The sequence below is a fragment of the Pelodiscus sinensis genome, chromosome 16 (genome assembly GCF_049634645.1).
Source record: "Pelodiscus sinensis isolate JC-2024 chromosome 16, ASM4963464v1, whole genome shotgun sequence".
Classification (NCBI taxonomy): domain Eukaryota; kingdom Metazoa; phylum Chordata; order Testudines; family Trionychidae; genus Pelodiscus; species Pelodiscus sinensis.
The window spans coordinates 676,755-699,178 of NC_134726.1; the positions used below are offsets into that span (position 1 = coordinate 676,755).

The 22,424-nt window shown below is 43.4% G+C and overlaps 1 protein-coding gene across 7 annotated transcripts in view; it reads right to left on the minus strand.

Moving 5' to 3' along the window:
* The window catches only part of CRAMP1 (cramped chromatin regulator 1), an 84,143-nt gene that overhangs the window by 5,189 nt on the left and 56,530 nt on the right, over nt 1-22,424 (minus strand). For 6 of the 7 annotated variants that reach the window (XM_075898994.1, XM_075898992.1, XM_075898991.1 and 3 more), the window contains 8 exons: nt 19,397-19,471; nt 15,377-15,458; nt 12,964-13,068; nt 11,335-11,513; nt 10,564-10,644; nt 8,152-8,389; nt 1,327-1,491; nt 481-626 (listed from right to left, as the gene is read on the minus strand). In XM_075898994.1, coding sequence (XP_075755109.1) covers nt 481-626; nt 1,327-1,491; nt 8,152-8,389; nt 10,564-10,644; nt 11,335-11,513; nt 12,964-13,068; nt 15,377-15,458; nt 19,397-19,471 — 1,071 coding nt within the window. The remainder of the gene's footprint in view (nt 1-480; nt 627-1,326; nt 1,492-8,151; nt 8,390-10,563; nt 10,645-11,334; nt 11,514-12,963; nt 13,069-15,376; nt 15,459-19,396; nt 19,472-22,424) is intronic. The other variant, XM_075898990.1, reaches the window with a different exon arrangement.

Consider the following 22,424-nt stretch of genomic DNA (forward strand, 5'->3'; position numbering starts at 1 on the left):
CTCCAGCAAGAGCTGGCAAAACCTTTAGGGACAGAAAGTTGGACTGGAAGTTGCAGTGGCATAAGGTACTCAGTCCCTCACTTCCCTATCCAGAGCAGAGCATAGTTATAATAGTCAGGGATGTATACTGAGTCAGCATCAACCAGCTGCAGCTCTATGGACCTCAGTGGAGCACAGCTGGATGAGAGGAGTCGAGAGCATAGCATCTATAAAACAGACCTGATCTCCATCAGCCATCAAGGCAGGAGTCATAAGGTTGCTCACAAGAGTCCCACATGAACTGCTGTGTGGAACATACCACCAGGTCATTCTACATCTACTGTGTAAACTAGTTGCTCTGCTCTGTTGCATGTAAGCCTGGTGTCTTCTGTAAGTGTCCCAGGGAGTTATAATGAGTAACATGAACAATACTATTGAAAAGTGAAATTAAATGGTGATTGTTTAAGTGCAAACACAGACTGATGTGATCTGACCACATACCTCTGCTACGTCTGCCAGAGAGCGAGACACAAAAGAATCCCGTGAGTTTCCATCCAGCAGGCTGGGTCCCAATAAGGAAGTGCCACTGGCAGTACCAGCAGGAGTCGGCAACATTTTCCGGCCCTTTTCAGGGGAGATGAAACTTGCTACAGAAGGGAAATGCAAAGTCAGTGCATTGAAATTGTACATCTGAAGAGTAGGAGAAGGGGTACATGGAAACCTAGCACCAAGAGATCTAAGAGCATCTCTCTCCTCTACCTCCTCAAAATAATAAGTCACTAGCAGGAGCAGCATCAGCAGGCTGCCAAATGGAACCACCTCTGCCCAGAAGAGGGAAAACACACACGACACTGGAGACACTAGCCATACATAATTTTTAACTCAAAAACCCCCACAATTCTCTCACCTCATTAGAATTATGCACTATGTATACAACAACACTTATAAGCTTCAAACAGAAGACCTGGTGGCACCATTTTGCTGTTTTAGCAGAACACTGAAAATGTTTCAACCTAAAAGATGGGTCTGACTTGCAAAACCAAGCAGGCTACAAAAACGTTTCAGTTACTCGCTCCAGAGTGTATGCTGTGGCCCCATGCCAGCTGAGTAACTTCTATTTCAGGAGCAGGGTTCCTAATTTGGGCTGCATGAAACTGAGGCCATCTAGGGATAACAGGTCTTTAGAGAGGAAGATGGAAAGCAAAGCAAAAAGTCTTCTGAAGACCTACTTAGTTTACTCTCTTCAAGGAATCATTCCAAGTCAAGGGACTGGGGGACAGATGAAGAGAAGCTCCTTAGAAAAGGAAGGACCTTTCCTCCTTCAAAGGTCTGTGTACTGACACTTACAAAACAGGCTGCTGAGAGATGAGTCGGTAGAGTCATTGGGGTACCACTGTGGATCATGGCTTGGAGAGGCAATCCAGTTCTGCTGAGGACTGCTGGAGGGGGATGGAAGACTTTTGGAGCTGTCACTACCATTCAGTTTTGCAGGGGAGAGAGAAACACCTTCACCTGTAAACCAATGCAATGAATCATTGACTGGGTCAGTTCTGTGAAGCTACTAGGACAACTTCAAGTACCTTGGAGTGTTCAACACATTCTCATGCAACTGGAGGTCAGGCACCACCTAATATACTTAGAAGCACTGCCACTGTACGGAGAATCAACCTACACCAAACTATTCTGAACTACAATGGCGCTACTCAGATGAGTAAGGGGAGCCCGGTTTAATCCTAAATCAACTAATTTTAAGGATACTGTCTGGCTGATAAAAGAATTTAGCTCTGGTGTATTGCAGTTTCCTGATGGAAGAGTGTGATCATAGAACACTAGAACTGGAAGGGACCTTGAGAGGCCATTAAATCCAGTTCCCTGCACTCATGGAAGAACCTGCACCATCTAGATCACCCCGACAGGTGTCTGTCCAAACTGCTCTTAAATCTCTCCAGTGATGGAGATTCCACAACCTCCCTAGGCAGTGTATTCCAGTGTTTAGGAAACACTTCCTAATTATCAGGGTGGTTAATGTCCATCCTAAGCCTCCCATGCTGCAATTTAAGCCCATTGCTTCTTGTTCTATCCTCAGAGGCCAAGGAGAACAAATTTCTCCCTCCTCGTAACACCCTTTTAGATACTTGAAAACTGCTATCATGTTTCCTTCTCAGTCTTCTTTTCTAAACTAAACAAGCCCAGTTCTTTTAGTCTTCCCTTATAACTCATGTTTTCTAGGCTGTTAATAACTTTTGTTGCTCTTCTCCAATGTTTTCACATCTTTCCTGAAATGTGGTGCCCAGAACTGGACACAATACCCCAACTCAGGCCTGATCAGCAGAGTAGAGTGCAAGAATTACTCGTCAGGTCTTGCTCATAACACTCCTGTTAATGCATTCCAGAATCATGTTTGCTTTTTTTGCAACAGTGTCACACTACTGGCTCATATTTAGCTTGTGGTCCACTATGATCCCTAAATCCCTCTCTGCAGGACTCCTTCCTAGACAATCGCTTCCCACTCTGTATGTGTGAAATGGATTATTCTTTCCTAAGAGGAGCACTTTGCATTTGTGCTTATTAAACTTCATCCTGTTTACCTCAGACCATTTCTCCATTTTGTCCAGATCCTTTTGAATTTTGACCCTATCCTCCAAAGCAGTTGCAACCCCTCCCAGCTCGGTATCTTCTGCAAACTTAATAAGCGTACTCTCTATGCCTTCATTTAAATTGCTGATGAAGATATTGAACAGAACCAGTCCCAAAACAGACCCCTGCAGAACTCCTCGTTATGCCCTTCCAGCACAATTGTGAACTGTTAATAACTACTCTGAGAACGGCTATCTAGCCAGTTATACACCCATCTTATAGTAGCCCCAACTAGACTGGGGAGGGATAGCTCAGTGGTTTGAGCATTGGCCTGCTAAACCCAGAGTTGTGAGCTCAATCCTTGAGGAGGGGATTTGGGGCAAAAATTTGCAGGGATGGTACTTGGTCCTGCTGTGAAAGCAGGGGACTGGACTCAATGACCTTTCAAGGTCCCTTCCAGTTCTAGGAGATAGGCAATCTCTATTATTATTATATTGCATTTCCCTAGCTTATTGATAAGAAGGTCATGCAAGACCATATCAAATGCCTTACTAAAAGTGTAGGTATACCACGTTCACCACTTCTCCCTTATCCACAAGAATTGTTATTCTATCAAAGAAAGCTATCAGATTGGTTTGACATGATTTTTTTCTTTACAAACCCATGCTGGATGTTACCTACCACCTTATTATCTTCTAGCTGTTTGCAAATGATTTCCTTAATTAGTTGCTCCATTATCTTTCCTGGCACAGAAGTTAAACTGACTGGTCTGTAGTTTCCTGGGTTGTTCTTATTTCCCTTTTTATAGATGGGCACTATGCTTGCCCTTTTCCAGTCTTCTGTAAGATCTCCTGGTTAAGCCAAATTAGCCTCTTACTATACTTTCTATCTTTTCTACGCAGTGGAATAGTTTGCTTTTGGGCCCTTAATAATGTCCCTTTGAAAAACTGCAATTCTCTTCAGTTGTTTTTCCTCTTAGTCTTGCTTCCCATGGGACCTTACCTATTAGCTCTCTGGAGTTTACTAAAATCTACTTTCCTGAAATCCATCATCTCTATTTTGCTGTTCTCCCTTCTACCATTCTTTAGAATCATGAACTCCACGATTTCACCCAAGCTGCCTTCCACTTTCAAATTTTCAACCAGTTCCTCCCTATTTGTTAAAATCAAATCTAGAACAGCTTTCCCCCAGTAGCTTTCTCAACCTTCTGAAATAAAAAATTGTCTCCAATGCTGTCCAAGAACTTAATGAATAATCTGTGCCTGCTGTGTTAGTTTCCCAACATATGTCTAGATAGTTGAAGTGCCCCATCACCACCAATACATGTGCTTCAGACGATTTTGTTAGTTGTTTAAAAAAAGCCTCATCTACCTCTTCTGTCTGGGTAGGTGGTCTGTAGTAGATCCCTTGTTTTTTTAACCCTTTTAACCTAACCCAGAGATTCTCAACAAGTCTGTCTCCTTTGTCCATCTCCACTTCAGCCCAAGTGTATACATTTGTAATATAAGGTAACACCTCCTCCCTTTTTTCCTCTCCCTATCCTTCCTGAGCAAGTTGTACCCTTCTATACCAATATTGCAATTGTGTGTATTATCCCACCAAGTTTCTGTGATACCAGCTATGTCATAGTTGTGTTTGTTTATTAGCACTTCAAGTTCTTCCTGCTTCTTTCCCATACTCCTTGCATTTGTATACAGGCATCCAAGATACTGATTTGATTTTGCCCCCCAGTTCTGCCTTGCCCCCCTCCTTTATCTCTGCTATTATAGCCCATGCTCCCTCCCATTTCTAACCCATCTCCCAGGTCTCCATGTTTTTCACTTACCTGTGGGCTTTGGTCACCTGCCCACACTGAACCTAGTTTAAAGCCCTAGTTTAAACTGATAACCGAAGGCAGGGATCTGGAAGGCCTAATTTAGCTCACACTTAATTGGACCAGGTATGACAACATTTCTGTGGGAAAAGGAGATAAGATGAAACTACTGTCCATGCTCATTTAAAGAAACTGCAAGCAAACTGCAAATATAGTGCCTTTAGAGGACAATTGGTCAACTGGCTAAGTGACACAGATTCACCACAGTGTGAAAGATCATTTGATGCTGTATCCTACTATGGATAATTAGGTGTCTGGACACTATTATTGACTGCCAGGTAACAGGAGACCTAATCCTCTCCTACATGTCCAATATGAAAGGATTCTGATGTGCTTCTGGGCTAGCCAGACATCTGGAAAAGAACACTTAGTTGCTCAGAATTCAGATCCACAACTTAAAAAAAAAAATTATTCCCTAAGATTGACAATGATTTTTGAAAATGTATATTTTTTTGTGTAAAGAATAATTTTTAGATACTTACACTGTCACAACATAAAACAAATTCGCAAATGAGAAACAAAATAATTATTCTACCTAATGCAACACTTTAAAAGTGAATGACAAATCTGAACAAGTAGAGTTAATGTCAGATTTATTTATGAGCCAAGAACTGGGTAGGTGCTTAGTCCTGAGGGATATTGTGACTGATTTGTTTTACAACTGCTTTCCCCCCCGCCCATACATGCTGCAACTTCATAGTTTGCTTAGTAGAGCTCAGTTATATTATTAGGCTCCTTACAACCCAATTCTGGTATCTGCGATATCCAAAATTTGAGTTTTGTACTCCGACACTGACTTTTTGTGGGGTATTGGACAACTCAAATTAGTCTGAGAAAGAGTGATATGATGGGCCTTTATGTTCATTACACATCAACATTTCTAGATCAAATTTGCTCAGCTAACCAGCAAAAGGATGTTTTTAAACGGTCAATCCTACAAAGCCATCCTGGGAAATGGCTTTTTCTTTCTTCTGCAACCTAACTGATTCTAAAGATTCTATAGGTCAGACTATGCAATCCCATTGACCTTTACTAGCAAAGCAATTGATACAGTCTTGCATGACCTTCTCATTAATAAACTAGGAAAATACAACCTAGATGGGGCTACTATAAGCTGTGTGCATAACTGGTTGGATAACCATTCCAAGAGAGCAGTTATGGTTCCCAGGTCCCAGAGGGGCAGCCGTGTTAGTCTGTCAATGCCTGCAAAAACTAGGAGTTCTGTAGAACCTTAAAGACTAGCAGATTTATTTGGGTATAAGCTTTCCTGGGTAAAAAACACTTTGTCAGATGCACAATCATCCTGGAAGAACGTGATAAATGGGGTTCTTCAGGGATCAATTTTGGGACCAGTTCTGTTCTTTATCTTCATCAACAATTTAGATAATGGCATAGAGCAGTGGTCCTCAACCATTTGGGGTTGCCGGGCGCCAGGGGGCTCTCCCCCCCAAGCGCCGCGCGCCCGGCGCTGGCGCTCTCCCCCCCAAGCGCCGCGCGCCCGGCGCTGGCGCTCTCCCCCCCAAGCGCCGCGCGCCCGGCGCTGGCGCTCTCCCCCCCAAGCGCCGCGCGCCCGGCGCCGGCGCTGGCGCTCTCTCCCAAGCGCCGCGCGCCCGGGGCCGGCGCTCTCTCCCTCCCCTCCCCCAAGCGCCGTGTTGGGGACCACGGGCATAGAGAGTACATTTATAAAGTTTGCAGATGATTCCAATCTGGAAGTGGTTACAAATGCTTTGGAGGATAGGGTCACAATGAGCTGGACAAACTGGAGAAATGGTATGAGGTAGACAGGATGAAATTCAACAAGGACAAATGCAAAGTGCTACACTTGGGAGGGAACAATCAGTTTCACACATACAAAATGGGAAATGATTGTCTTGGAAGGAGAACTGCAGAAAGGGATGTAGGAGTCTAGTGGACCACAAGCTAAATATGAGTCAACAGTGTGACACTAGCAAAAAACCACAAACATAATTCTGGGATGTATTAAGAGGAGTGTTGTAAAGAAGACATGAGAAGTAATTCTTCCGCTCTACTCTATGCTGATTAGACCTCAACTGGAGTATTATGTCCAGCTCTGGGCACCACACTCCAGGAAAGATGTGGACAAAACGGAAAAGGTCCAGAGAAGAGCAACAAAAATTATTAAAGGTCCAGAAAAATGACCTATGAGGGATGACTGAAAGAACTGGATGTGTTTAGTCTTGAAAATAGAAGATGAAGGGGGACATGACATAGCTTTAAAATACCTAAAAGGTGTTTACAAGGAGGAGGGAGAAAAAATTCTCAACTTCTGACAATAGAATAAGAAGCAATGGGTTCAAATTGCAACAAGGGAGTTTCAGGTTGGACGTTAAGAAAACACTTCCTGTCAGGGTGGTTAAGCATTGGAATGAATTGCCTAGGAAGGCTGTGGAATCTCCATCATTAGAGATTTTTAAGAGCGGGTTAGACAGGCATCTGTCAAGGATGGTCTAGATGGAGCTTGGTCCTGCCATGAGGGCAGGGGACTAGACTTGATGACATCTCAAGATTCCTTTTAGTTCTAGGATTACTGATGAAGATGCCGATGCACAGAACCCAGTCAGTCTCAGATCTCAAGGTCAATTTGCAGGCCTGACAATTAAAACAATTTTTTTTCTGGCAAACTAAGCAAATTATGCCTGGAAATACTGAGACACAAACACAGAATCAGAAGTGCAGGACTAAAGGGACCTCAACAGATCATCTAATCAGTCCCCTGCCCTCAAGGCAAGGCTACATAATAACTAGACCACTCCTGGCAGGTGTCTGTCTAACATAAAACACCAGAACATTATTTTTATGGAGTAATATTTTAGAGCAAAACTTCACTTTAATGAACCTCTCTCAGTGCCCCCCCTTCCCCATATGTGAAATGGGGATAAATGTTCCCTTTATTACTTTTAAGAAATTCTTTACACATGGAAGTCCCTGTATAAAACTACTGGGGCCATGTCTCTATAGTGTTAAATGAAGGACAGGATGAGAATGCCAGGCCATAATGCTAACACTTATGTTGGCAAAACTTTTGTCGCTCAGCAGTGTGAAAACACACACCTCGGAGCACATAAGTTTTCCCAGCATAAGCGCTTGTGTGCACAGTGCTGTGTTTGCAGGAGATGCTCTTGTGCTGACACAGCCATCACCGCTCATTAAGCTGGCTTTTATTATGCTGTCTGGAGAGCTCTCTCCTATTAGCCTCAACACACCTACAAGAGTGTTCTTCAAGTGGCACAGTTGCATTGGTACAGCTGTGCTGGTATAAGCATAGACATCGTCTACGTTAAAAAATCATTTCCTATGAAAATCCTGGTATCACTGGCCAAAAGGCTGCCTTAAGGAATAATATGCAAAGGGCCATATTCCATCCTCATGTATGTGTACAGAGCTACCACTGAACTCAGCAGGGAGATGAGAGAAAAGATTTTGGTCCTTACTATTTAATAAGCTACTGCAGAATTGTTCAGTAAGTTCAGAAAGCTACCAAAGCTCTTAGCTAGGCCAGCAACACCTTAACTTAAATTAGCATATATTTAAAATGCACAGACTAAGAAAAAGGGGAACTACACAATCTAACTTCTCAAAGGATATCAAGTCCACGAAGATGTCTCCTAACAAGGGTTTTTCCTGATATTCAGAAGATGCTGCAGTTAATATCATTTTTCTAACTTTAGTAATGAGAACACTTTATCGTGATTTAGTCTTACTGTATTGACCAGAGCTGATAGCGATTTCAATGATAGAGTCACTTATTTGCGAGGCAGGCTCTCCCTGAGAAAGCACATCTTCAGGTGGTCCAGGCAGAGAGATATCCAGCAGAGCGGAGACGTTGGGAGGAGACAGATGGGTACTGGAGGCCTGTGATGGAAGAAGCGGTGGGGTAGAAAGACCATTCTGGAGAGGTGTCTTGGACAGTTCTGACAGAGAAAGGACTGATGTGTCCTGCTGTAAGAGTCAGAGAATGGACTAGTCATTAGTTTGCATACAACTTGGACACTTATAAAAGTTACAACAGCGAGATCATGCATTGCAGAGATCTTGAGCATTGGGTTGAAAGAAAAACAGCTGGATGCAAAGAAAGCAGGATAAAACCAAAGTAGAATACTAGGAAGATCTGCAGGTTCTATATTCTGGACATGGATCAAAGATTTAAAACCACACAGAAGGATAGCCCATAAGCACTCCCATCCCACTACACAGCCCATACCCTCCCTCGACAGCCTGACAAAGTTGGTCTTTGCATCACACCCAGATGCAACTGATTTCAAGTAGAGCACTTCCAAAACTTTTCTACAACTGTAACCAGCAAGAGAGTTAGTAAGAGGAGTCTGGTTATTCTACAAGACCATTCGTAACAACAGACTACCGAATCAGGCTTTGTCAGCTGAGAAATGCAGCTGCTTGAAGACCACCCCTGATTTAATAAGACTTATTTTTCTCGACATCTAGATCCAGCGTCAGAGTGGCTTCCCCTTAGTAACATACACCCAGACGGATGGGAATAATCATGTTAGTACAATAAGTAAGTGGAATAGAGCATAGCCTGATAAGTGGAAATAAAAAGATCCATGCCCTGAATTTCAAGTAGCAATTTTTCCCTAAGTACAAGCTCCTTTACTCATCCCACTGGTTTATATACATTGGGAGGACGACTTCCACAGCCAGGAGTGTCTAGTCCAATAGTGAGCCCTCCACCTTCTTCCTCTAAAATAACTGGAGTTCCACCATCAAGTGCTCCCATACATGTCCCTGAAAAGATCTCAATCTCATGCATTAGCCAGTCTGGTCTGAAGTTATGAAATTAACACGATAAAGTTCTTGCTTCTGCAGTTAGCCACGACAGACACAAAACAAAGTGCTGCTCTTAAAGAGATATTGGTCACTCAACTGGTACTATTATCAACATTGTCATGTTGTTGGATAAGATTGTTTCTCCAGTGATGCAGTGACGGCATTCCCAGAATGCCTACTTTACTACTGGGGGAGTTCTGTACCCCTGCATAATACAGAATTTCCGTAGAATTAATGTTCTGTGCAGAATTTCATTTCCCCCCATAGAACTGATGCTGCATAACTGCTGGCATCCACTATGGGCTGCTGTGTCGAGCAGAACCTGGCTCTCCAGCTCACAAATACAGAACACTTTCCATGGGAGAGGAGTTAGGACTGAAGGGTTCAGGGCAGCTGTGGTTCCCAGCATCTTCTGAAGAAGGTAGGTAGTGTGCAGGAACTCCATACAAGCCTAGGACCCAATATCAGGCTGTTTCTCTCTCTGGATTCCTGGGCTCTGGTGCGTAAGGGGTGAAGGTGTCTAGCTTGGAGAATGCCCTGTGGGTGGGCTCTGGGAAGTAAGGGATGTAGGTGTCTGAAACCAGAAGGACAGAGCTTTTCCCCAAGATGTGCCCATCTGCATGTGTGACACACCTAGACTGAGGGGCACACAACAAAACGTAACAGAAAAACAAGAATGGAGGGGTTGTAAGGATTTCTTTAACTGTCTACTTACTGGAGGAATATTTTGTATTTTGTTACAGGCATACTTAATGACTGGTAATATAAAAGACCAACTAGATTGATTATGTTGTTATTCTAACAAAATATGCAGAATTTTAAAATATTGTGCATAGCATTTTTAATTCTTTGGTGCAGAATTCCCCCGGGAGTTGAGTTATTTCAGTACCTGGAGTCTACTTTCCCTTCAGATGTTTAAAATAGACTGGAGCAGTATAAAGATACTTTTCTGCCTTGCTGAACTCCTCAACTGTACAGTCACTGTGTAAGCACGGCATTAAACAAGATCTATTTGCTCTTCAGAGATCAGTGCTTATCAGTTTCACTCAGCTCTTCTGCTCTCATAGCAGCATAAAATCACAATAGAAGCAGTTATCCACAGCAACCTGTGAGACTTCCATTCCAGCACAGTAACAATCAAGAAAGACCATTACCCTGAGGAGTGTAGGAAGAGCTATATAACCTGCAGGCTATTTCTACAAGAATAGTTAAAAAAAGGGACAAGAAGAAAAGCAGGCCTTGGAATATGAACCCTTAAATAATGCTTGTGTGAAGAATATCTCCGCTATAAGCTTCACCAGCTGCTCTTTCATCAGTTCATACTGTACCTGGAAGCCCTCAGGGACCACCTCCTGCTCATGCTGTGCGGGCAGATTAACGAAAGGAACCCGACACCCGTTACTTGAACCCTAGAAGTGCAACAGGGACTACGTGAGTCACACTTATACAGCAACTACAGCAAACGTAGCAAAGCTACAAGAGACAAACACATCTGTTCAGCCTTGCCACAATATGCCCCTAATCTTCACTTCTAAGATGGGATCTCAGGGATACAGCACTCTCACTATCTCCCTGGGATAGTGGTAAACACTGGTACCTGTTCTAGGTATGGATAAGGAAACAATAAGGGCTGTCACAACTCCCACTTACGAGGTGATCTCTCGATGCATCTGGAGCCAGAACACAGGCACTCACTCAGGAGATCCAACATTCAGTCACATTAGGAGAAAGCTGCTCTCTACCAGCACTTTCTTGCTTTGCCCACAATTCCGTACTCAATGCATCTTTCTCAAATGGTGCCTGGCCTCTTGGTTTTAGATTGCTGGAGTGAGTGACAATTCAAATTTCATGACTGCAAGCCTCCCTACAGGATGGAAACCTAATTTCCAACACAGCAGTGCCTATTTTCCCGAATTCTCTCCATCACATCCTGAACACCACCCACCCACCCTGGGTTAGCCGTGCGTTAAAAAGTGCATCCACCCAATAAGCCCCACGAGGAAGATGACCACAGATTCACAATTAATACAGGTGCTGGCTTTTTACACAAAACAACAAAGATGCTGTCATAGCTTTCAGTCTATTTGAGAGATACAAACCCCTACTGTGGTGATGGAGCCTCCATTTTCATCTGCCCCATCCAACTCCTGCCCCGTGACAACTGCAGCCACACAGTCTGGTGACAGCGGAGACACACCTGACAAGCCCTCAGAATCCAGAGCAGGCAGGGGGCTGCCAGGGATAATACCAGCACTTTTAGCTGCCAAGTCAATAGCACCTTTGGTAAGATAGAGAGAAAAAGATATTAGAGATTTTTTTCTTTCATTGACTGCCCATCTCAATTCCTCTCCAGAGAGTTTTATAGGAGGATCATTCCAGGTAGCTAAATCTTAACATAAGCATAGAGATGCAGGATTGCTAACACTAGGTCAGATCCTGAAGATGGGCTGGTGTCCATATTTAGGAGGGGCAGCATTTTTAGCAACATATTTATCATTTTTCTGCTCTCCCTCCTTAAAGGCATTCCTAGTGCATTGTACTGCATTTCAATGGAGTTTAAAAGAGGCATCCCTATTTTTCTCCACAAATGTTCCTAGTGGTATTTAAATGTCAGAAACTATTGGAGCATCTGATTTTAAATTCTGCAGTAATGCAGATGGTCATGTAATTTCTTGCACGTGCCTATTGTTTGAGAGAGGTGCTATAAAACCAACACAACAGTCTCATCTAGTATCTTGCTTCTGACTGCAGCTTAGGTTTGATATTTCTCTTGAAGGAAAAACCCATAATGCACCTGGCCAGCTTGGTTATTCTGCATGAGGGAGGAAGATTTCTCCATATTAGCTGATCAGCTTATTCTCTGAAGGATAAGGTTGTGCTTTGAATTTTAACTATCACAGGTCACAGTATTAGGGAACTGAAGCTTATCCAGCTGTTTCACAACACTTGACTGTCTTTCTGTGGCAGAGAATTCCCCAGTACAACTGCTCATAATACGGAACAGGATTCCTGGTTGCATTTCCTCACTTTACTAGTTCATTTAATTAAGTGACCTGTTCTTTTGTTCTGGGGTAGCGTAGAAAAGGAGGGATTGGTGATCTCCCCTCCCTGCCCAGTATTCCATATCCTCCAAGACAGGATTTACTAGGCTTCTATTAGTCAGAGGTCACAACACCTTTTACCAAAAGGGCTTAGAACAGAATGTAACATATACTTATGCAGAGCTGAACCTGAGCTACCACATTTGTATTTTAACTTTCCCCAAAGATCAGGGGGTTCATGATGTTGGGTCTGGTTCAAATCCATAGGTACATCCTCCTGCCAAGTGTTGGGATTTGGACATGGTATGTGATGCTAGTTTGAACTGTGTCATCACTGCCCACTCCCCTTCCCTATAGCAAAGGCACCAACAGCTTATACCTGAATGCAGTAAACCAGGGGTGGAGAACCTCACCGCATCTGTCCCCCGGCTTGCCTGGATCTGGCCCGTGAGGCTCAGGGATCCCCCTCCCACAGGACTGGAGCATACAAAATATATTAGTCTGGGCCCCTCTAGGCTCTGGTGTGCGAGGGGAATGAGGGGAGTGTCTTTCTCCTTCTTAGTCAGGAGCTTCTCACTGGTATGCAGCCCCCGACTCATTTTTCTGTAGGCCAGCGGCCCTCAACTCACAAAAGGTTCCCACCCCTACAAAAAACAGAATACACCACTTTTTGGAGAGCAGACTTACTGGACAGATGGTTGGTAGCTTGTGCTGGAAGAACCTTGGGCACAATGGGTCGAGAAACGGCAGCTTTAGTCAGTGAAGACTGGATTGGCCGAAATGACCCTCTCCCTAAAGAGTGCAGAATTGAATAAATCTCAGAATCAGCCAAAACTGGACCTTCTCCTTAAACCAAACCAAAGCACAGTTAAGTGGGAGCAATACCAACAAGTAAGAGGCAGGGTAAATTCTAAGAAGCTTCCAAACTAAGTTAACACTGAAATTAGTGATGAAATAAAGACTTCAAATAGTAATAGCACAAATCATCAGCAATTCATTGCAAGACCAGGCAATGGCAATGCTGCATGTAGCCACAGTTACGTGCCATTATTTTCAATTAAAACAAGCTTGAGGTTCTAATGCTGATTTTGAGATGCCAATGGGATGCAAAGTAACTTGGGGCAATGGTCTAGGCAAGAAGAGGACAGAGGGAAAGGCCAAATGGCAGACAAAACACTGGTCTAGGGATGTTAAATTGTGAGTAATTGACTAATCAAATAGTTGATGCATTTTGCATCAACTATTTGATTGGCTGATAAGGCGCCTCCACCTTACGGCTGTTGCTACACTTCAAAGGCGAAAGTGTTGCATGGAGCCTGGGGTCAGGATCCATGCGGCATTTCAAAGCAGCAATGCCGCATGGAGCCCAGGATCAGCTGGGAAGTCCCCTGCTGATCCTGGGCTCCACACAGTGCTGCCACTTTGAAACACTTCATGCAGCCTGGGGACACCCCAGTTGGCTCTGGGCTGTACACACTGTTTCAAAGTGGCAGTGCCAGGGTCTGGCCCCAGGCTCCACCTGGGGCTGCTGCTTTGAAGTACTCCCACCTCTCCCCCCGCTTGCTGCCTCTTTCTGATAGAGGCAGCAAATTGGGGGGGGGGAGGGCGGCATGACTAGTCGACTATCCTATAAGCTCATGCTTATTGAATAGTCACAGAATCATAGAACACTACAACTGGAAGGGACCTGGAGAGCTCATTGAGTCTAGTCCCCTGCCCTCACGCCATGACCCAGTACAGTCTAGACCGTTCCTGATAGAAATCTATCTAACCTGCACTTAAATATCTCCAGAGATGGAGATTCCACAACCTCCCTAGTCAATTTATTCCAATGTTTAACCACCCTGACAGGTAGGAAGTTTTTCCTAATGTCCAACCTAAACCTTCCTTGCTGCAGTTTAAGCCCGTTGCTTCTTGGCCTCTGAGGATAAGACAAGGAGAACAATTTTTCTCCCTACTCCTTCTAACACCCTTTTAGATACTTGAAAACTGCTATCATGTCCCCTCTCAGTCTTCTCCTTTCCAAACTAAACAAGCCCAATTCCTTCAGTCTTCCTTCATAGGTCATGTTCTTTAGACCTTTCATCATTCTTGTTGTTTTCTCTGGACCTTCTCAAATTTCTCCGCAACTTTCTTGAAATGTGGTGCCCAGAATTGGACACAATACTCCAATTGAGGCCAAAAAAGTGCAGAGTAAAGTGGAAGAATGACTTCGTGTGTCTTGCTCAACGCTCCTGTTAATGCATCCCAAATGTTTGCTTTTTTTGCAACAGCGTCACACTATTGGCTCATATTTAGCTCGTGGTCCACTATGACCCCTATATCCCTTTCTGCAGTACTCCTTCCTAGACGTTCTGTATGTGTGAAACTGATTGTTCCTTCATAAGTGGATCACTTTGCATTTGTCGTTATTAAACTTCATCCTATTTACCTCAGACCATTTCTTCAGTTTGTCCAGATCATTTTGAATTATGGCCCTGTCCTCCAAAGCAGATGCAACCCCTCCCAGCTTGGTATCATCCTCAAACTTAATAAGCGTACTCCCCATGCCAGTATCTAAATAGTTGATTAAGATATTGAATGGAACCAGTTCCGTAAGAGCCCCACTTGTTATGCCCTTCCAGCAGGATTGTGAACTGTTATTAACTACTCTCTGAGAACGGTTATCCAGCCAGTTATGTACCCATAACTGTCGACTAGTCCTTCACATCCCTACACTGGTCAATGAATGTTTTACCATATGAAATTCATAGAACACCCTGACACTAGAAAAAGTGTAACAAAGTTGTCTACAACTATTCTTTAAGGAAAAGAATTCCTGGCTCAGTATTTCAACCCATAAATTCTGTATCGTTAGGTAGAACTCCATGGAACTGGGTGTTGGAGAGAGGAAGAAAAACTGTGAATTTATTACACCCATTAGCCAGTCAACCCCATGGGACATGACTAAACTGGTGATGACTTGTGGTTTTGAAAAATCTTTTTTAATTATTCCCTTACTCCTCATCACATACAATGGTAGGAGAGCCTTTCTAATTCAGCAACATCAACATTATCCACTATGGATCTTCATTTTGTAATGCAGAAAGGGCAGACTTACCTGTTATGGAAGAGTTGGATAAGATAGAGAAGGAGCAGACATGCTGGGACGGATTTCCTGATGGCCTGGGGAGCAGTGTTCTCTGCATGGGTAGATAACAGATGAAAGTTCATTTAAAAACACAATAGGGTGAGTTGGTGCCCTTTGCAGCTGTGATGTCTTACAGAATAAGGAGCTGAATGTCCAGACAGCAGAGACTGTGAGGGCACCTGCCTGTTAGAAACCGCAAGAACCAGTCCCTCTTTTGTTTAAGGGGGAATGTAAGTTACACTTCGTTTTCAGCAACACTACATGACATTGAACTTTTATCTGGACAACATCCAGAGACAGAAATTAAACTGAGCTCCCCTCTCACTGAGGTGCAGCAGTCTCCTAGTCCCCATAGTATTTAACTGTAGTGCTGTCTTTAAGCATGGGCACAAGCTTTCATGTGGGACTTGATCCCCTGTCATGGCTATTAACTAAAAGATATTGAACAATGAAGGAAACCACATTCAGAAATTTTAAAGGATTAATTGTATAGAACAGAACAACTCCCTGATGCTGGTAAAATGGCAATTTCTTAGTCACAGGAGACCTCGAAGGCAGAGGGCAGATGCTCTCTTCTCGTCCCTTACATATAGCTAAGGAAACTAAAGATCCTCTGGTCACATGCTAGCATTTTATAAGACTTTTTCAAACAAATGCCAAATAATATTTCTATTTCCTTATACTTTGTTGTTCTTGCCAGCTATATCAGCCCTGAATCTAACCCCGCCCCTCCAAGCTGCACTTTTACAATAATTTTTCTTTTTGGGCTGGGATTTGCAGAGAGCTTTAAGGAGGCCAATGGTACCCACCTACCAGTGAAATTTGGAAGGAGCGGGACACCTTGAACCTTTCGGCCCCACTGTAAATTCCAACCTTCATTTTTAAATTAGCAACTCCTTTGAACTAATTTGTTTTTATATTGGTCTAAATTGCCTCTCCTGATTCTGTAGACATTTCAAAAACAGTCAGTGAGAAGACAAACTGAAAATCTTGTTGCAAAAAGGAATGAGACATCAGAATTCCAAATGTACACAAAAGATCCAAGTCTGCAGGTACAAAGCAGAATTCCAGCTAGGATATTTCATTTGTTCCAAATTTTCTTCCAGACAATATTTTTGCTTTCCCAACCTCCCTTCCATGTGGCTTCACTATACTGTACACTCACTATATTGTTACTGCAGTTGCTGTTGCAGGAATGTAACTAGTCTGGTTATTTAGGAGGCCAAATGAGAAAGTTACTTATCTTGTGCAGTAATGATGGTTCTTCAAGATGTATCCCCTTAGAGGTGCTCTACTGTAGGTATGTATGTGCCCCTATGCTTCTAATCAGAGATTCTTGTTATCAGTGTCTGTTTGGTCTGCACGTGCACTCTCCCCTCATGCTCTGCCTTAAGGCTAATTAGCACTGTGCAGATGAACCCCCTGAGGTCCTTCTCTATTCCAAAAGCAGAGGGGAGGAGAGCAGGTTGCTGAGCACCCATAGGGACACACATTGCAAAGAACCATAATTACTGCACAAGGTGAGAAACTTTCTCCTCGAGTGTCCCTATGGATATTCCACTCTAAGTGACACCTGAGCAGTATCCCCAGGGGAGGCTGAGGCTCTGTAGTAGAGCTTGTTATGGACAATATGAAGCCAAAGATGGTGTCAGCAAGAGTCTCCAGTAATCGCAGTGTTCTGTGAACATATGAGGAGATGCCCAAGTTGCTGCAGCTTTTGCTATCCAAAGTACTTACACTCACCTTAAATATATTTTGTCAGGGAAAATGCTGGGAGGCAAGATTTCCAATACCAGTATGGCCCAGTGGAAACCCTCCCCCGATTCTAGTTAATAGGGAAGTCACTGCTGAGACAGTGCCCACACCTGACATGCTGATGTATGTTTTAATTAAAAAATGGGAAAGTAACGTGAGTGCCCAAAAGTCACTCTGGAACAAAGGATTGCTTTAGTGCAAGCACCTCCCCCCCCCCCCCCCCCAAAAAAAAACCCCAAGCATATTTTGTTTACTGACAGTAGCTCCATGGTAATAAAAGGCAAACTGGTTATTAAATACACAGTCATTAACCTGGAGGAAGAGGTTAATCCAGGGGTCTCTGGATCATGAGTCAGCACAGCATGCTGAGGTTCACCCTATACAACATGGACCTAAATGAGTACAAAGGCTTCCCCAGACACATGAATATGTATGTGTACACACACGTAAACACACACACGTACACACACAGATAGTTATAGAGAGATGCTGATAACGATGTGTGTGTGAAATATGTATGTATGAATGGCAAAGAAATGAATGGAAAGCAGCTGATGGAAAAGACACTACCTATCTATATGTGGGATGCAAACAGCTGTAAGCAATTGAAAATGTGACACGTAAAAGCACATAGCAAAGGATCAGGTGCCAAAACCACCTGGAACAATTGAGCACGACAATATGAGATAGCCCTTATTACCAGGAGCCAGAGAAAGCAGGCCAACAAAAGTACTTCTCATTCGCCAGTTGATACAACTGGCTATTCTAAACACACTCCAGGAAAAAGGGAAATATAAGAATTAATTAATGTAGAGCACCAATTTATGCATGAAGGAATAGAGGAGACTTTGAGAAGCCAAATGGGAGTGTCTTTGTCCAGCATAGGGGGCAGTGGAAAGACCCACCAGTGATTAAGCTGTGTCCACTGTTATGAACACACGTGTTAGAGGTCCACTAAAGTCTGCAGGATACTAGTACCGTGCTTCATTAACAATAACCCTGGCGGGCATCTTTGCTACTAAACCAAGTCTTGTGGTCATACTGGGTAAAAATTTCTGAGGCAGGCTATTATATTCTGTTAAGAACCCCTATTCTAAATTTCAAGTCTGGAACAGGCACACAAACACCTATACCAAAGGCACAGTACATGAAAGTTACCTCCCTCCCCCCCACTTAGCCCATCGGAGGAAGGTCATCATAAAGATAACTACCTCGATAATTACATCCCAGAGAAAGGCCCTAAGAGTGAGGGGACAGGACATAACACAGTCAATGATGCTAAGAACAAATGCGCAATTATCATGTACCCTTACTGCCTGTGCTTTATCCTCTAGGTGCAACATCAATGGATCACATCCATGCAAAGATACCTTCCTGACACTAACAGACATATCACCACTTAACACATAATTAACAACTGATGTCTGCTTTGTTTAAGTACTTGTTTAACTTGATATAAGGTATTCTGTAAGCGGAATACACTATGTAACCTTTAGATTGCTTTTATTTTGCCTCACGGTTAGCACCTATCCATGGGGTCCAGGATCTCCCCCCTCCCACACACACACACACTTCATCCGCCCATCAGCATCTTATATAATCCATTGTAACCTATTGTCTGGCAGTGTTCACCAAGCCTAACAAGCAAAGTGACACTCCACCAGTGTGTGTGAGATAAACCCTCCTGCCTGCTTCATACACAGTGTCCAGATTCTGTTCCAACAGTCTCATTCGGCAGTTCACTCGAGGTCTGCTGTACCAGCTCCTTACGTAGAGCTGGGATGGTGTAAGGGAGAACACTCAAACATCCATCAACATCTGACAAACCGCATAAGGTAAACATAGCAGACGGTATACAGTGCAGACACAGCCTAAAAATGACTCCGATAAAGGCTTTCTAAAGATCTGTAATATCTGTAAACGGATGGCTAAATACTGCATCTCTAGCCGGGACGGGTAGGTAGGTAGGAAGGCAGGCTTGTGCAGCAGCACTACTGAGGAGACAGGACACGATACCAATGATCTCCAAGCAGAAACAGGGATGCACATACACCAACAGTGGAGTACCCAGAGGGACGTGACTTGAAGAATTCTTGTTCTACGACCCTTCTGTTTTATTTCCCCAGAGGACATGAGGGATGAAGCTAGAATTTTTAGAAAAAAATAGTCTATCAAATTCACTGATGGTTTACTCAGCAAGCAAACAAATTCCAAACTCAAGACAATTTCTCTGACCTGTACCACTAATGGCTTCCGCAGGTGCCTGTTCCGCAATCTCCTTGGTTTTGGCAAAAAGTAGTCTGACTGCATCTGGAGGAGGAGAGGAGAAAGAGGGAGAGAAGGAAACTTGTTACAGTGTTTTGACCACCCAGTCATGAAAAATTCCTCCCTAAACTCTGCTGATGAATAAACTATTTATTAAAGACACCAGAAACAAACAAACAAAAATACCAGCTCTTTATCAAAACACCCAAGTCAGAGGCTGGGAATGGGCAACAGGATAGATCTTGATGGTTACCTGTTCTGTTTATTCCCTCTGAAGTACCTGGCATTGGACACTGTCAGAAGACAGGATACTGAATCAGATGGACTTTTGGTCTGACCCAGTGTGGCTATTCTTCTGTTTCAAATCATCTTAAGGTTCTTCACGCCATAACTATTTGCAGATCATATACCTCCCCCATATTTGAGGAACATAGAATATACATTTTTTCAATAAATGTCTATTATTGTAACTGCAGCCTGCTCAAAATTAAGACTCCATAGTTCAGTGGAACTTGACCCTCATTGAATACGTTTGATTTCCTTAATCTAGAAATTAATACTTTAAGTTCATCTACCACTTCTCAGCATTGGGGCCACTTGGTCCAACAGAGAGTATTAGACTGGGAATCAGGAGATCTGGGTTTCATTCCTGAAACTGCTACACTGACCTGCTGTGTGACTGAGGGCAAGTCACCTCACTTCTACATGCTTCTGCTTCCGCTCCCCCTCCCATGGTTGATCTGTATTGTCCATTTACACTGTAATTAATTTGGGGCAGGCCCAGGCTCACCATATGTTTATACAAGGCCTAGCACAACGGGGCCCGGATGTCTTTTAGGGACTCAAGGAACTACTCCAGTAATGTTTTCTGCCAGTAACACTCATTTTATAAACTGACCAACACATTATTTTACCAGCTCTATGAGGAGGAAGCTCACTCCCAAAGGTAAAGATTTACTAACTACTCATCTACCATGGTTTGGGAGGAGGAAGTTACTTACCTGTAACTGGAGATTCTTGTAGATGTACCTGTATCACACTGTGGAATCAGGCATTTGGAGTAAGCATTTTAAAGTCGTGCCTGTGGGTCCATGCACACAAGCCTATTTGCCTCGTGCTTTTGTCTGAGGTGACAAAGGGCAGAGCAGATTATATCTCCAGTTCCTTCTCCAACGTGAGCGTTAGTAGAGGGGAAGGAGGGTGGAAAGTGGAAAACAGATGGACACCACACATCTCAAAGAAGCTCAGTTAGAGGTAAGTAATCTCCTCTTCAGGTGATGACCCAATGGCGGATGACTGACAAGTAGTACCTAAGTAAGAGGAGCTTGAGGACTGTAGGATCATGTGGAGAACCACCATGCCAATGGAGCATCTGCCACCAAGTCCTTCATCAACGTGGAGTGTGTGGAAAATGTGTGGACAGAACCCCACGTGGCTGCTCTAAATATGTCTGTGAGACATCCTCAAGGGATGCTGTGGTTGTTCCTTCAGCTCTAGTGGAGTGAGTTTGTACCCTCATGGGAGAAAGTAGATTCTACAGCTGATAGTAAAACTTAATGCGGCTGGAAATCCATCTGCAGATGGCCTGTCCCACGATTCTTCCTGCTACCCCAACAAACAGTCTAGGGGACTTCTTGACTATTTTTGTTCTCTGTAAGTAAAAGGTCAAAGCCTATCAGATGGTGAAGGGAGACAGCATTTGTGGGTTGTGGGCATAAAACAGATAGATGAATGTATTGGTTAATACAAAAATGAGAGACCACCTTTGGTGAAAATAAAATGTCAGGTGTAGGTTAAGGTTGACCTTATGGAATACTATACATAGCAGGTCTGTCATCATACTTTTGAGTTCATCAACCCTTCTCAGTAAAGTGATAGCACAAAGACAGGTGACCTTCATGGAGAGGAGGAACATTAAGCAGGATGCCACTGGTTCAAAGGGGTGGGTTGTTAATAATGAAAATGCCAGATTCAAGTTCCACTGAGGTGTGATAATTTGCAGAGTGGGAAGGTTCTGAGGAGGCCTTTCCAAAAATCTGTCAGGCAGTGGGTGTGTAAAAATGGAGTAACCGTCTGTTGGAGGATGGAGCACATCAACTGCCACTAGGCAGACTTACAAGCAGCTGAGAGTAAGAAGCAGATTAGAATGTAGCCCAGGATTAGGGGAATCTCAGCAGCTTTTGGAATCACCATCTTTATGCTGTGCCAAAGAAGAAAAACACTTTCACACTTTGCCTAGTAATGTTGTCTAATGGAGTCTTTTGTACTGTTAGAGAAAATGGCTTGCAGTGCTGAGGTATATAGCATACCGGAGAGAGGGCGACAGACCCTGCACCACAGGCTCTTGTGTAAGTTCCATGGCCATGGGATAAGAGGGATGGTCCTTTCATGGATTGAGAACTGGTTAAAAGACAGGAAACAAAGGGTAGGAATAAATGGTAAATTTTCAGAGTGGAGAGGGGTAACTAGTGGTGTCCCCCAAGGGTCAGTCCTGGGACCAATCCTTTTCAACTTATTCATAAATGATCTGGAGAAAGGGGTAAGCAGTGAGGTGGTAAAGCTTGCGGATGATACTAAACTGTTTAGGACAGTCAAGACAGAAGCAGACTGTGAGGGACTCCAAAAAGATCTCACCAAACTGAGTGATTGGGCAACAAAATGGCAAGTGAAATTTAATGTGGATAAGTGTAAAGTAATGCACATCGGGAAAAATAACCCCAACTAGACGTACAGTATGATGGGGGCTAATTTGGCTATGACAAATCAGGAAAGAGATCTTGGAGTTATCGTGGCTAGTTCTCTGAAAACTTCCACACAGTGTGCAGCAGCAGTCAAAAAGGCAAATAGGATGCTAGGAATTATTAAGAAAAGGATAGAAAATAAGACCCAGAATATCTTACTGCCCCTGTATAAAACTATGGTACGCCCACATTTTGAATATTGTGTACAGATGTGGTCTCCTCACCTCAAAAAATATATTTTGGCCTTGGAAAGGGTT